The 15587-nt window shown below is 37.5% G+C and overlaps 1 protein-coding gene across 5 annotated transcripts in view; it reads right to left on the bottom strand.

The window, feature by feature from the left end:
* Positions 1-15587, bottom strand: part of UNC79 (unc-79 subunit of NALCN channel complex) — a 113560-nt gene that overhangs the window by 92224 nt on the left and 5749 nt on the right. For 4 of the 5 annotated variants that reach the window (XM_086748285.1, XM_086748284.1, XM_086748282.1 and 1 more), the window contains exons 3-7: positions 9595-9899; positions 6026-6196; positions 2944-3036; positions 1095-1150; positions 354-483 (exon numbers count right to left, since the gene is read on the bottom strand). In XM_086748285.1, coding sequence (XP_086604411.1) covers positions 354-483; positions 1095-1150; positions 2944-3036; positions 6026-6196; positions 9595-9899 — 755 coding nt within the window. Of the gene's footprint in view, positions 1-353; positions 484-1094; positions 1151-2943; positions 3037-6025; positions 6197-9594; positions 9900-15587 lie in introns of those variants that run through there. The other variant, XM_086748286.1, reaches the window with a different exon arrangement.

Below are 15587 nucleotides of genomic sequence, written 5' to 3' on the forward strand. Positions count from 1 at the left end.
ACAAAAGCAACCAAAGCAATAATTGAGAGGAATATAAGCCAGAACCCTTGCGATGCCAAGAAGGCAGTTTCACAGACTACTCAGAACACTGTATTTATTTCTTCTCCTGTTCTGATTTAGTTAGTATCAGGACTAACACAACATATTTACTAACAATGATCAGAGTTTTTATTTTTCATAAAATCTTTTGAAAATACAGAAAAATGCATATTGTATATACTTATGAAAGTACCAACTTATCGAACAAAAGATTGCAAAACACATCATAGAACTGTAAACATGTAACATTAACACACTTCTGATCATTTCCCCTTTATATTTATTTTAGCTTATACAAAACCAGCTGCACTGACCTGTGTACTGCAGTCCTCTGTACTCACTGATTGCCCCAGGGGGTTTTAAATTGGGCCAATAGTGAAATAACATTTGCACCGCTGGAGGTTTAACTTGAGATGGTCCATAAGCTATAACATATAGCAAATCCTAAGGAAAGACACGTACAAAATGTTCATTTTGCAAGGTAACAAAACATAATTCAATACATATTACTTGTGTTCAAAGATATGTGAACACACAAATATATATATATATATTTCATGCCCTACCAAACAGCCTTTGTATGCTCTCACAGGTAGATTAGATTATCAATTTCAACAAGTTCACAAGCGGCTTCTGAGTTTGATCGGAGCATCCACCCACCCTGCGTAGTATACTAACATACAGCAAATGAAGCCTCTGTCTAGCCTCTGGGGCAAAGAGGTGTGATATAGATAAATAACTAGATCCAGATGAGATTCAGGCTAAGACAAAAGTCACAAACAGTCCTTGTAAAAGTTTAGTCGCATATGAACTGAGAAGATTGGTCGTTACTAGAATTTCTGCTAATTAGAGCCACAACCACACAGTATTTAGGAAATAGAGTCCTGTTCTACAAAACATGGGGCTGCTTCTGTAAACTAAAAATCAGAGGGACCTTCCTCTCCAGATCATTCATAACTTCTTGGCACACAGTCAGTTCAATTTCCAAGCCATCTGATTTTCATTACTGTCCAAATACAGTCATTTCCACAAAGTATATATCATCATAAACTTACTTTCCATACTTCTTGCTTATATTTCATGAGGCATTCCAATAATTGGCAGTGATACACTGAGAGAGAAAAGATAGTATAGACATAACACTGAAATGGAAACTCAAGTTGCAGAAGTGACATAATTAGTTGATTGGCTTTGCTTTGTCCATCCAAAAGTCTGTACCTCATTTAATTACTTTTTATTTTAAAGGGTTTGCAGAAGAATCATTACCCTGAGAGGTATCACAAAAGATTAGAAATTAAGTATTAGTAACTTATTTCTGTCAAGGAAGGCAGTAAGATAACGAGTACTATGAGTGTATAGCTTTTTGCACAGCAATGGAGATCTTTTTCAAACACATCTAGTCTAAGAATATCTGCTAATTCACTTAAACTTTGTCCCTCTGGCACAATATAAAGCTGTAAATGGGTATCTTGTCATTCATCTTGAGGCAGTAATGGAAGTCACATGTAATCATACATTATACATGTAATAATACATATTATACAGAGTCCAGAGGAGGGCCACGAAGATGATCAGAGGGCTGAAGCATCTCTCCTATGAGGACAACCTGAGAGAGTTGGGGCTGTTCAGCCTGGAGAAGAGAAGGGAGACCTTATAGCAGCCTTCCAGTACCTGAAGGGGGCCTACAGGAAAGATGGGGAGAAACTCTTCAGCAGGGCCTGTTGCGACAGGTCAAGGGGTAATGGTTTTAAAATAGAAGGAGGTAGATTCAGATTAGATATTAGGAAAAAATTTTTTTTATAGACAGTGGTGGAACACTGGAATAGGTTGCCCAGAGAGGTGGTGGATGCCCCATCCCCAGAAACATTCACGGCCAGGTTGGACGGGGCTCTGAGTAACCTGATCTCCTTGGAGATGTCCCTGTTCATTGCAGGGGGGTTGGACTGAATGACCTTTAAAGGTCCCTTCCAACCCAAACCATTCTACGATTCTACGATTATTCCCATGTATACCAAAGGCTATAGGAGCCACTCTGCATCAAGCAAGCATGAGAGCCAAACGAACTACTTTACATGTTGGACTTCCCAAAAAGCACACAGCAACATTTTCTGAAGATGGCTGGAACGTAGAATTGACAAACAAAAATAGAACACTTTATGAAAAAAACTAACTTATGCGAGTAGCTTTTTTAAATGGTGTACTTTTACATACCACTGTGAACTATGTTAGCATAATACGACACTTCTCATGCACATACAGCAGTGTGGGGTTCCCCGTCACACACACCATCTACCTATCTACCTAAAACTGGAGATAGTTGACTACTGTGCAAGGTAACAGCTCCCTTAGGTTACATTTTTGTTTCGATTTGGTTATGTGATCCCACTGATTTAACTGGGACCACACCGCAGTGAGGGAATGGCCTTGTATTTAGAAACTTATAATTACATTTAAATTCATTACAGTTCTGTTGAGTCTGCAGCCAGCATTACCTGTCTTCTTTAAAAACTACCATCAGTTGTGAACTTCATGGGACAGGAATCATAGTATATAAGACAAACTCTTACTTTGAATTTCTATAGTTAAAGTTAGTGGTGATTTCTCTCCAACACTGATGTTATATATCATACTATTTTCTGATGTCAAGCAAGAGAAGATTAGACTCTTCAATCCTGGGCCAAATCCTATTTCTTCATCACAATGAGATCTCTTATCTACGTAATGATTACTTCAAGCATGATGCTCAGAAATTCCCATTTTGACTAAAATAACTTATTTTTCATTCTGTGTTGGATGGTGAGACAGATTTTTCCCATCATGTGAACCTTTTGATAGCAATTGACACAGTATTTCATGATTTATAGTTTTAGAGAGAATGATACCATATTGTATGTTTACACATACCTGGGTTTGATGTGTACTGCATTGCAATCATTAGCATTGATGATGCAGATAGATTCACATGTGCTGGAACACCTTCTCTTTTTGAGGATCCCACTTGAAAGGAAAAAAAAAAAAAAAAAAAAGAAAGCATTTTATATTCTGTAACAAGGAAAACTAGTGAGAATAGCATATAAATGATTCCCGCTGGTGCAAATAAAATTCCTGAGGTACCACATCAATTAAAAAAAAAGAAAAACAAAAAACAAAAAAACACACCACCAAACCCAAAAACTCCTAAAAAAACTAGAAACATTCTGTATTGGAGGGGGTGAAATATCTTTTCTGCTAGAAGAGAAAGATGACTAAGAATATAGTATTGCTTCACAGAGCACACACCTGATTTTTCAGATCAGTAAGATTTCGTTGTCAGAGCTGCACTAACCGAAGACAGTGATCTTCCCAGGCACTCTCCTTCAGAACCTACAGGCTAAACAGTGTCACTTGCAACCATGGCTTGGATTGTAGGAAAGGTAAGAAGGAAGTGGAGGGTACAGAAACAAGAAAAAATCGAATGCCTGCTGTTGAGGCGTACTGATGAAGGGTTAGGGTTGGTGGTAGCTGCTGGCTGTTGGTGTATGGCACAGATTACTTCTCAGGGAGCACATGGTATGAGTCCAAGTTACAGCTCCATATCAGAGAAATTAGTCCCCCTTGTTACGTGAACTGTGCTAAGATAACAATGAACAGCAGCACTGAAGTGCTGCTAAGCTGCTGTAACTTTGACTTTGCACATAAAGCGGCTAAAGTTCCTTCTGGTCTCCTACTAAGTGGTTACTATTAAATGGTACACTTGGAAAAACCCTGCAGAGTGTAGGCGTTTATTTGCTGAACTCTAACACGGCAATGTAGCTCTGAAGACAACCTCCTACACTGAGATGTGGTGTGTATCTTCCCCATCCTCACTCACAGGACCTTCCCAAGCCCGGCTGCCAGGACCCAAATACCAAGCACTTGGGATAGAAGCAGAGAACTGTAGCTACCAGTTCAATGAGATGTTTTCATCCCTCCCATCTGGCTCTCCAGCTGCTTACACAATCTTTTGCATCCTCCCTTTCAGTTTGACTCAGAGCTGAACATTAGTGGAAGGAAAGGTTCTGCACTCGCCTTGTAAAGGGGCAGATGATTCCCAGTGGGGAAAGACTAGGACGCTAACTAAAAGAGCGCTCGACTGGAAAGGAAAGGAAGGGAAAATAGAAAACTTCTCTCATCTGGTACTTCTCCACATGACCCAATATGGCTCTCTTCAGTGCACTTCATTCTTCTTTTTTGAATCTCATCCACACACATAAGAGCCCTCAGATTATTACAGCAAGGTCTGATTGTATGGATTTAAACTGCAAAATAGGCAGCAGCTCTAACCTGGCAATTAAAATGTGGCCATCAGCAGGAAAGTAGGCAAGAGTACTAGAAGCCAAATTTAAAGAGCAGCAGACTGGTTTCGCACAGAGATCTAACCAAAACTCTTCAGAAAAAGGCAGCATGACGAAGGCTGCTCCCATGCTCTACATGGATGCAATCTCTGCCAGCGGCAGCTGAGGAATAGTATTTATTTAAGTAAACCAAGGATTTGGCTTAATCAGTTCTTCTGGAGAATAGTTTTACAGATCTGAAGAAGGGCAGAACAGGATAAGTCACCCACACGACCTTTTCTTTAACAGGTAACATTAATGGAAGAAAAAGGAGTTTAATGCAACATTCTGTTCTTAACCTGAAGAGGACCTATTGCACATATGTATAAAATACATCTTAGCAATTTTCATTTGCATATTGTTATTAGACCTGCCAAAGGCAACAGAGAAAACATCATTGCAATGTCTTACAAGGGACTATTTTTCATGGGGAAACTGAAGTACAGAGGAGTTAAGGGATTTCTCCAAGATCACTAACTGGTAAAGCCAGAAAATGTACGTGATAAATTTCCATAAAATCTTAACCTCAAAACACTGGATCATGCTTCTTTCGATGTTCTAACAGCATCTTCTACATGCTTACATCCATGTTAATCTCCGTACAAAAGTTGTTCACGTTTTTCCCCAAAGGTCTAGAATACAGATAAGGAGGAAACATTCTCACAGAATCACTGGATGGTTGATATTAGAAGGGACCTCTGGAGATCATCTTGTCCAATGCCCCTGCTCAAAGAAAAGGCAACTAGAGCAGGTACTCAGGACCTTGTCCAGTTGCGTTTCAAGCATCTGCTAGGATGGAAAATGTGCAGCCTCTCTGGCAAACTGTCCCAGGGTTTGATCACCCACATAGTAAAAGGCTTGTTGGTTAAAATGACTTTTAATATTGACCCTAAGGCTTCCATCTGCAGTATATGGTTAAATTTCTCACTACTACTGAAATCTCATCAAGTTTTCTATCACACACATACAGGAGCATTCAGAATACACCTCAGGATTCATATTCTGCAGGGATTATGAAATTATGTAATCATGTGACACCCTCTGGGAGGGGAAGAAAAAAGAAAGAAAAAACAGACACGTACTGTCAGATTCAGTCTTAACACTTATGGATAGGAGACATTACAGGTACAGCTATGTAGTACAGAACTTAATGAGAAAATGCTGAGAAGAGATTAAGAGGGAGAAAAATTGCAAATTCATCACAACATCATTACTTTGAGAAGAGTCATTCTTGTATATCCAGATTTAGTCCAGATGCAAAAACTACAGATGTTGCTGTTGCATCTATCGTTTCAGGAGCAGTTTGCCTATTGATTCTGTATTCAAAACTCCCATTGCTGGCATTGAAATTTCTGAGTCTGAAAACAGTTCATTTCTTAAATAAGCTAATCTTGACCTTTTAAATGAAGGAAGAACTCACACAGAAACAGAGCATAATAAATAAATAAAAATTATAGAATTATTTCCCTTTGAAAAACAGTCACATAAAATTATTTTACATAACTACATACAGTACATTGATGTCCCACTACAATTCTACAACAGACTGAACTTTGACCCCTGCAGTTTGATACTATTAGAGCAGTGCACCATGTATCCTGAGCCATAACAATACCTGAATGAGTTCTACTTACATATGGCCATAGGCAGAAAAGATGTGCTGAGATACTCTATAATATCCTTGTGCAGAAATGGAGGAAAGGTAGCTAGTGTTGAAATCATTGTATAGGGTAAAGTACTCAAAATATCATCATTGAGAAAAGGAAGTAAGCATGTAGTAGTGTAAAAAATTGACTGCCCAAGATCTGTTGAATAAAATGAAATAAATAGAATCATTATAATGGAAAAATAATTATGACTATGTACTTTTTAGTTTACAAAACTATTTTGAAAATTACATTTAAACTCAAGTTTTCCCCTCAAAGTAATCTGAGAGGAAAACTACAGTCTCTTGTTACTATAGACAAGACTTCACTCATCATTTTAAAGCCCTTCCTAACACAGAGGGAAATAACTGTTCAATAGTACTCAGAAGAGTTTGGAGGGAATACAAATACTACAGCCAATAAAATCATTGATTAAAATCAACATTGATTTTAATCATACAGTGATTAACATACAATGGCCTGCATTTAAGCAGACGTTATTAGAATTAGAATTTGATATGCACTTTGGTATTCAAAGGCTTGCTTTTGCAAAAAGCATTCTATTCTAGTCTTTATCAGCCACAGAAAAGTAAGATTTTTATCTTAATTACCCTCAAGAAAACTGCAAAGTACCCCTCACATAGAGACTACAGGAAGCACCACTGTATTTTTTCAAACAACATGTGATTAAACTAATCTTGTTTGCCTGGGAAGCCATTAAGGCCAAAAATGGCCAAGGCTTAAAAGTAAAGGAATATTATCAAGAATTTCCATACTTACTCTATTAATTATACTGTAGCCCTTTGGAAGGGATACTCAAGAAATGTGCAACATTTCAAGATCCAAAGGGAAGGGATAGATTATTATGTATCTGGGCACTGTGGCATCTTTATACCCTCTTCCAAATGAGCTGAGACCAACAAACTTCCAAGAAAAGTTACAGCACATGAACCCCAAGTTTGAACCTGTATGATGATTCCAGTTCATCATAAGGCCTTTCCCTTGCAGAGGGATTCCTTTTTTTACTCACTCTGTAACCTTAAGTAAGTTACACAGGCTTTCAGTCTCATCTGTACAACTAGAATGACTTAAAAATGCCTGTGTAAAGTACTCAGAGATCTGTAGCTGTAATCATGAGTTACAATAAGAATTAAAACTAGCACTCCATTTCAGTGGTTCTGAAGTCTTCTATGCAAGGGTCCAACCAGACCATCAATGCTAGAGAGTATTTATCTCTTGCAACACACATTTACCAGCTAAGCATTGAGGGTTTTGCATAATCTGATTGGATCAAAGCTCAGGACCGCCTAGTGCGCCAGTTGTACTTACCCAAACAACATTGATTGTTCTGATTTAATAAAAAACATATTTCTTTCAGTCAAATGCTAGGCTGAGGGAGAAATAAATAACAAGTTGTATTGCAAAATTTAATTTTCCATACATAGAACCATAGAAAATAGGAAGTGACCTCCCCCTGCCTCAAGAATGAGTCAACCAAAGTACTCCTGGCAGGTATTTATCTAAACTGTTCTTAAAAATCCACAAAACAGTTGGCTATTCATCCTAGTCCTTAACCATCTTTATCATTAAAACATCTTTTAAGAAAACAAAAATTCCATTGCTGCAGAAGCCTATAACTTCTTATTCTGATCAACTGTAACCACAAATAATTTGGTTCAGTTTATTTCTCCTCACAGGAAGTTTTACATATTTGTACACGATAATCATGTCTCCCTCCCATTTTTCTCTAAGCTAGACAAACCAAGTTCTTTCAATTTTTCCTCACTGTTCACATTTTCTAGCCCTCAGACCATTCTTGTTTCTTTTTCCTGGACTCCTCTCAAATGGTCCATGACTTTCCTGAAGCCAGATGGACAAACCTGAAAACTTTACACCAGCCGAGGCCTTGCAAGGGCTGACAGAATTATAAACAAAATGCTTTGGGTGTCTCATACACAAAACACTTGTTTATATATTGCTAGAATAATATTCATATATTAGTGAATTATGGTCTGCCTCTGACCTGCTGTAACACCCAGATCTCTGCAGTATGGCTCTCAAGCTAGTATTTCCCCCATTTCATTTCTGCCTTTGCTTTCTCCTGCTTAAACATAGCATTTTACATTTCTCTTCTAAACATGTTTCAAAATAGAATGCAATTTACCAAGATAGTTTGGAACCTGATATCCTTCACACAAAGGCCACGCTATTCGCCATCATGATAACCTGTGCAAATCCAAGTGCGCTCTCACTTCTATCAGCCAAATAAAAAAATTAAAATATTTAATAAGGCACAGCACAGACTCCTGTAAGACGCCCAGTTGGTATACCTCTCCAGCTGAGAAAAGCCATGGTAATTACTCCTGGAGTGTTTTCCTCACTCAAGGGGGATCATATGTCCCAGATTGCCTATCAGGATGTCAAGTGACACAGCAACAAAAGCCTGACTAAGGACAGGAAAACTCCAGGAGGAGAGCCATTGTGCTGCCATAAAAGGAAAGTATGTTTGCCCACCGTTATTTGTTCTTTACAGGTCTCCACTGGTTATCAATTATCACCATGCTATCTATTAAGAAAAAGTTTGTTTTGATAATTAAGTCTATAATAATTAAGTCTATAATTTGTTAGGAGCCCTGCCTCTTGTAAAATCATACCATTTCCTAGTGCAGTAGTCTGATTCAAAACACGCTGCTGCCAACTCAAAAGGAATTAACTATTTAAGAGAAACAACTTCCCTCCTGAAGAAGTTCAGCAGTGTATCAGATTGATAACAATCTTCCTATACTGAACTATGTAAGTAAGATACCCTGGCACCATGGTGAAAAATCAATATTTAGCTTAGGTAACACAGGGAGAACACTGGGCTCCGGAATCCCAGTATGGAAAGCCACAGATTAACAAAGCCAGACATATGCAGAACTCAAGGGCAAACAATATATATACATACAACACAGTCACAAAAAAAATCTTGTGATTAACTAAGTCAAAACATAAGAAAACACGGCTTTTCTGTAACTCAGAGATATTGCTATCTTTTTACTCAGGAATATTTTAAAGCCATCTCAAATCAACATCACCATGTTTTTTCTTCAATTAAATGTATACTTTGTTCTATTTAGAGATGGACGTTCACCAAAACACTCAATCTGCATATATGTTACAGGCCAGATACACATTTGCAAGTAATTTGTGCCTTTTTAAGAGAGCCACCCCAAATAGACCAGTTTGAAGACACCCCAATCAAAATCAAAATCCAGGTTTGCTTTAGATCCACTTGTATTATTATTGTTACATACCACTGTATTTTAGTTACATACCACCAGCATATCACTAAAAGTCAGACAACCTCAGAATTCAAACCCAAATCCACAGTTAGCAAAAAAAAAAGATTTTATTTAAGAAAGTCAAACCAAACATTTGATATAAATGCATCCCAGCAGATTTGAATTCCAGAAATTGGTCACTTTAGGCCCATCTCTTCTACTGCATTTATGCATCATTCATGGATTCACAGCACTGAAGTTAAGTGTACTGCAAGGGTTCAAGGGCCTGCTTACCATGTTGACCATGTTGTAGCAAGGGAACTAGATCCAGCAGTGTCACCAGTGTCACGTAAAGTCCTTGATAGTCCAAAGATGGGTAGTCTGATAACTGAGCATCACGACTTTGCTGGCCACGTTCAGATGGAGCATCTCGCAGGACGCTGTAAAGGAGGGAGCGAGTAACAGTAGGGTTGATGGAACTGACCTGTGGTCTTAGAGATGGGGTGAGTGGGAATGGCACAGGAAAAAGACACATGGTCATGGGCACTGTCAAATTGGAGGCATCTTGATTCTCCTTCTTCCCTGTGCGGGACAAAATGCTGTTCGGGGGACAAAGAAAAAAAAGAGACAACAAAGACACAAAGAACAGCACATTACATTGAAATGACACTATAAAACAAATAATAAAACACCAGATACCTCCCACATAAGATGCAATCACTACCAAAACCAGTGTGTCTACAAATCTAGCAACCATTCACTTTCATGCTTCAAGATAGGAGAATTAAAAATTGACATCTAGGAAAATTTCATTGCATCTCATGTGTTATCTGGTTCATAAGGAGCAAAAATATAAAAATGCATGTTTCAGTGCCCTACCCATGTTTCACAGTTAAGAAAAATTCTGAGAATTAAAGGTGCTTGCTATAGAAAAACAGCTGTGTCAAAATAGGCTAGTATTTTGCTCTGAGATTTTGAGAGATTCTCCCCCCACCCCCTCCCATAATCTTTTGAACTACTGACTGAAAACATGCAAAATATAGGTGTGGCACTTGCAGAAACATGTTTTAGCAAAGAATAAACATGTGTGTTTGTTAAGATAATCTTAAAAATCACATGTTTATTGCATTAAAATAATGTCTGTATGTATTTTATGATACTGTTTCATGACCACTCACTCAGTATCATTTGAGATAATGAAGTTTAAACAGGCACATGGATTTAGAAATAATATAATATTTCTAAAATGTTAACTAAACTATATTAGGAAAAGTTATAAAATAATATATAGTAGATGGTCTTTAGCATATGTTTGTGAGCTAATGATAATGGTTGTTTATGTGTGTTTTTAATTTTGCCCATGTTTAGGGAAGAAACATTTTACTTTATGAATACAAACACTTCTTGGGTAGTTACCTTCAAAAATCTAAGGGCTAAGCAAGCAAGACCAATTACGTAACTGCAGATCAGACAGTATGTTACCATACATTCCTGCTGTTACTTACGTTATTATTCAACAAAACTCATTATAAACTAAAGGAGAGATAATTTCAAAAAATAAAAAGATTTAGTGGGAATCAAAATAGAAGCTATACGTCAACCAGCTTGTTATGTCATTTTAAGAATGTTGTAAACATGGTTGTTAACATGTTAATCTAATTTTATTTTGAAAAAATAAAACCCACTATTTTAAATAGAAATAAATTGTCACTTAAGCAGTGTTATGTTTTAGTTATCAGGCAATTATAGGGTTAGCTCATCATCTTCATATGTGCCTATAAAAATATAATACACCTTTTGAATATATTAAATTATACACAATGCTTTTTTTTTTTCCTTTGAAAAGCACATTTTGCACATCTTCGTGCTGGGATTTCCAAAAGCAGTTGCTATCGTTTTAACTCTGTTTGCAAAGTCAGAGTTAAAAGTTACAAGACATAAGTCTGTGGCATTAAAATTTCCACTGACTAATGAAGAGCAGAGTTATGTCAAGAGCAAGCACTTCTGGAAACCTCAGTGCTCTTTAACAGTACAGAGATCCCTATTATATAATCACCTTAGCATAGAAATATCTTACCTCACAAGTCAATTCAACAATTTACACAAGCTAAACTCTTGCTAAGGTGCTTATAAGAGAAGGTATCGTTCATTTGCCATATATATAAAACACTTTTACAAGTATAGCTCTACGCCAAGTGGCTACTATCATATCACACTTGCACTTAGAGATGACAAACATATTGAGTTTTTAGAAACTACTTTTTTTTTCCTTTTTTTATTGTGCCTTACATATTTGGCAGATTATTTTGGTTTCTGTTACCCAATGTCCAGTACAAGAAACACGGTGACCGTCATGACAGTGTTCAGAAAATCATATCAGAAAATCACCTAAGATTTAAGTATGGCTTTAAAAACAAATTATCAGAGTGCTGATTCCTTTTAATTTGCTTGATGTTCATTTGCTGTACTTTGCATCTCATGTTTAGAGATATGAAGGTACTAAATTATATCCCTTCCCTATCTACCAACAGATGATACCAATAACCCATCCCTTTACTTGCCAACACAATCACTTCAAATGCACTTATTTCCAGAAAGGATATTATTGTACTAATTAATCCTTGCTTTGGAAAGTGTAAGGCAGTGACGGAGAGCTTACACTATGGGCTTCCCTTCTTTTTAACATGGAGCTGTGGCCCACCTATGGATCAGAGGCCAAAGCACGTAGTCTTGTATCTTGACCAGGGCAACCTTCCGTTCACTTTAGGAACAGCAATGAGACAGTATCTAAATTCCACATGCAACCACGCCAAATTTAGAAAATAAAACAAAAAAAAATTTTTAGACCCAGGCTACATGTTTTAAAAGCAATAAACAGAAGAGTCAAATGCAGGAAGTTCCCTAAGACCAAGATACAATGACTGCAGTTTGTTCCTGTTTCTGTTCAAACCAAGTACTGAGAACCTGGAGTGTCTGCAGATCATAACTTCATAACGAACTTCATACTGAACATACTAACAAGTGACAAAGCTACCAGGGCTTCTTTCAAGATTTGTACACGTTTGCTGCAAATCTATCCACAAATTACTGCCTTCCAGGAAAGGTTTCCTAAAATGCCTACAAGAGAATTGCATCTTGCCAAGGCAGCAAAACAAGCTTCACCGGTAATCAGCCACTGGGCATTTACAGCTATTCCTTACGTAAAACATTTTACTTAGAAATACATGTGGAGAATTTTCTCCAAGAAAATGTGAAAGAACTAACTGTTCTGCAAGATGTTTATTAAGTCTTAGATCATTCCTCAAATGAGGGAGAAAACACTGAAAATGAGCAGGGCATGAAACAAATTCATGCTGTAATGTAAAGAAATGCTTTTGCCCAAAGAGAAAACTAAGGAAGAACTAAATGAATCAATGTGTTATGCATTGAGTAGGGTGATTTTATGTGATGTTTGTTCATAGAAATAAGGAATTTCATTTTTTCAGCCATTCCACAACTGTTCCCCCCGACCCCTGAGCCTGTGACTTATTGAGACTACGTACAGAGCAAAGGAGCAAATTAATCCCGTGTGAGATTCAACTATAGCTAGCAGAATTACACCAGATATTAACGTGATCCAAAACAGTGAGCATGCCCCACTGAAAAGAACACAGTCAACGTGTCCATAACATGGAAAAGTAAGAAGTATAATAAACAGTAAAAGCTACAACTGTAAAACCCAATCATGATGTGGAATTTCTCTGACTAATCACTATTCCTCCATTATCCCTTTGACTACGTATGCTCATCAAGAAACGTTTGTCCTAGAAAATACAGCTGCAAAGAGACTACGCATCAAACTGAGAAGTATTTTTGAAAGTTATTTTAAAATAGTAGATGATCACAAGCAACCTGTTCTGAAGACTAGACCCAAAATTTCCAGAAATCATGGGCATTTTTTGCTACTGTTTGATCAGTATTCTCTTGGCAGCCCATAATCATTGCATGTGCTGTGTCTCAAGCTAGAAGGATTATTCTCCACCATGTACTTCTGCCATTGATGTTAAACCTTGCACAATGGAGTCTCAGTGTAGGAGGCAGAAAGAAGAATCAGTATGCAGAATATTCAAAGACACTTCTGAACACACTCTTCAGAAAGGTTCTCAATCAGTCTGTTTAGTTTTAGGGTAAATCTTGCAGAGATCTGCACACAGTGGGTGGGAGTTTCCTTCTTTCCATCTGCCACACTAAATAACAGGGTGTGTTTTGTTTTGCTTTTTTATCCAGCTTCTTTATCAGTATCAGCAAGTGTATAAATTTATACTGGTTCAATCATAGCACTCAGGCTTTGACCCATGGTTCAAATTCCTCAGTTATGGGCATTTAGAATGTGGATTTGACCTTGCTGAGCATCAGAACTCAGTCCACTTAAATTCAGATCCAAATCCTGGCTTCAATTTCTAGTGCCCTTTTAGCTCTGAGGCTGATCAGATGCCAGATTGTGAAGGACAAAGCCATTTGTGTAGACCTGCATATCAGATACGAGTATCACCTCTGCCCCATGGGGTTCAGTATTATCATCAACAGGATTTTGGTTCAGTCCCATTCTGAACAGGAAACAAAGAAATGGAGTTGCTCAATTGTGCAATTGCTGTCCTGATTTCTGATCTGCTTTCACAGTCACTAAGTATAAAGCTTTTTCAGCAAGCCCAGAAACATCACTGCTCATGGAGTGTGAAGAATTTGCCAGACAGGACATGTCAGCTGTACTGCTTAGAAAGATGAAGACAACAGGGTGGTGTAAAGACACTTTCTTTAACCTGCAGACTCTAAATCCATCCTGTCCCCATGGACTTCTGACCAAAACCAAACAGATCTCATTATAGCACTAGATGTTTACAGCTAAGAGAGAAAATGTTCAGAATCAAGTCCAACTTTCTTCCTTTAACAGCTCAAAGGCACACAGCATTTAAGCAGAGGCTGTTTTGTCATACAGAATCTTATTTAAATGTGATTTAAGTGTGTTGTGCAAATACTCTGTCAAAACAGCCTGATGTGGGAAGAGAACCACATTTCAAAGGTATCTTCAGTGACTGAACGTCTTTTTTTCCCACTGCTACAGTATAATCAGATAAAATTTAATTTATTAATCTTAAAAAAAATGCCCTACTGGTTGCCATAAGTTTCTTCAACACTCTAAATGATGAGGGAAACAAATTTCACAGTGGTTGAACAATTCTACTCTTTAAATGTTCAAAAGTTTAAAATCAGGAGGTTTTTAAGTTTGCAGTGCACAGGTGTTCCACTGACAACAAGCATTTCTGTCTATGTATCTTTCCTTCTTAGAGTCAGGGTCAAGAATTTTGATACACGCCATGCACTTTAAATGAGTGTTAGAATGAATAACGGTGATTCTTCCAGGTTTAAATTCTTGCTTCTCAACTTGCATAGATCATAGGGGCATGTGTACAAACATACGGATTAATTGTATTTTGTTAATGATTGCACATCAAATAAGGCAAATAGCTCTATTTCCAAACTAGCTTCTGACAGCAGGGACAATTTTTCCAGGTACAAATCAGAAAGCTAGGCATAGGAATGCAGCTTTAACCACATTTTTCTAGGTATGAAAACCAGTGTCAGCCAAAACCTGGACAGACAAAAATCAGCTTCCACTGTAAAAATCCATTTTAAAAACAGTTCAAAAATATGAATCCACTAGGTAGCACCATGGAATGTATGTCATTCCTAATTAAGTCTCACAATTTTTAATATATTTTTAGCAAGACAAGAGGTAGTATTTCCTATTGCATTCTGTAATCATATGGTATTTAGTACTAAATATTATTACTAAATATTGGACTAAATCAACACTCCAGGTCAGAACAACCCTGACCTGTTGTTGCCATCCAAATCCAAATCTGTATACAAACTTTGTGGTCTACTCTTATTGTTATAAGGGACTGAACCAGAACCCAAATCTGACAGCCAGCTGCTTATCTGGCTCATTGCTCTAAGATTCTGAGGTACCAGGACTGTCAAGTACACATATTTACAAATCTATAGGTCACAAACTCCTTTCTTCACAAGTTCAGCATGTTTGTGCATTCAGCTAAGTCTTAGGAGGGCCAAGCAAATGTGTAATCAACCAAGTTTATTTTAGAATCAGCCACTCAGTAAGCAGCTCAACTGGGCAAATTGGGCAACAGCCACTGAAGAGATTAATTCACACCATTATTTTCTTAAATTATGCTCTGACTCTTTTTGGCTGAGCATTGACCCATTAAATCTTGCAACCAATTCAAAGT

This window comes from Chlamydotis macqueenii, chromosome 5 (genome assembly GCF_036417535.1).
Source record: "Chlamydotis macqueenii isolate bChlMac1 chromosome 5, bChlMac1.mat, whole genome shotgun sequence".
Taxonomy (NCBI): domain Eukaryota; kingdom Metazoa; phylum Chordata; class Aves; order Otidiformes; family Otididae; genus Chlamydotis; species Chlamydotis macqueenii.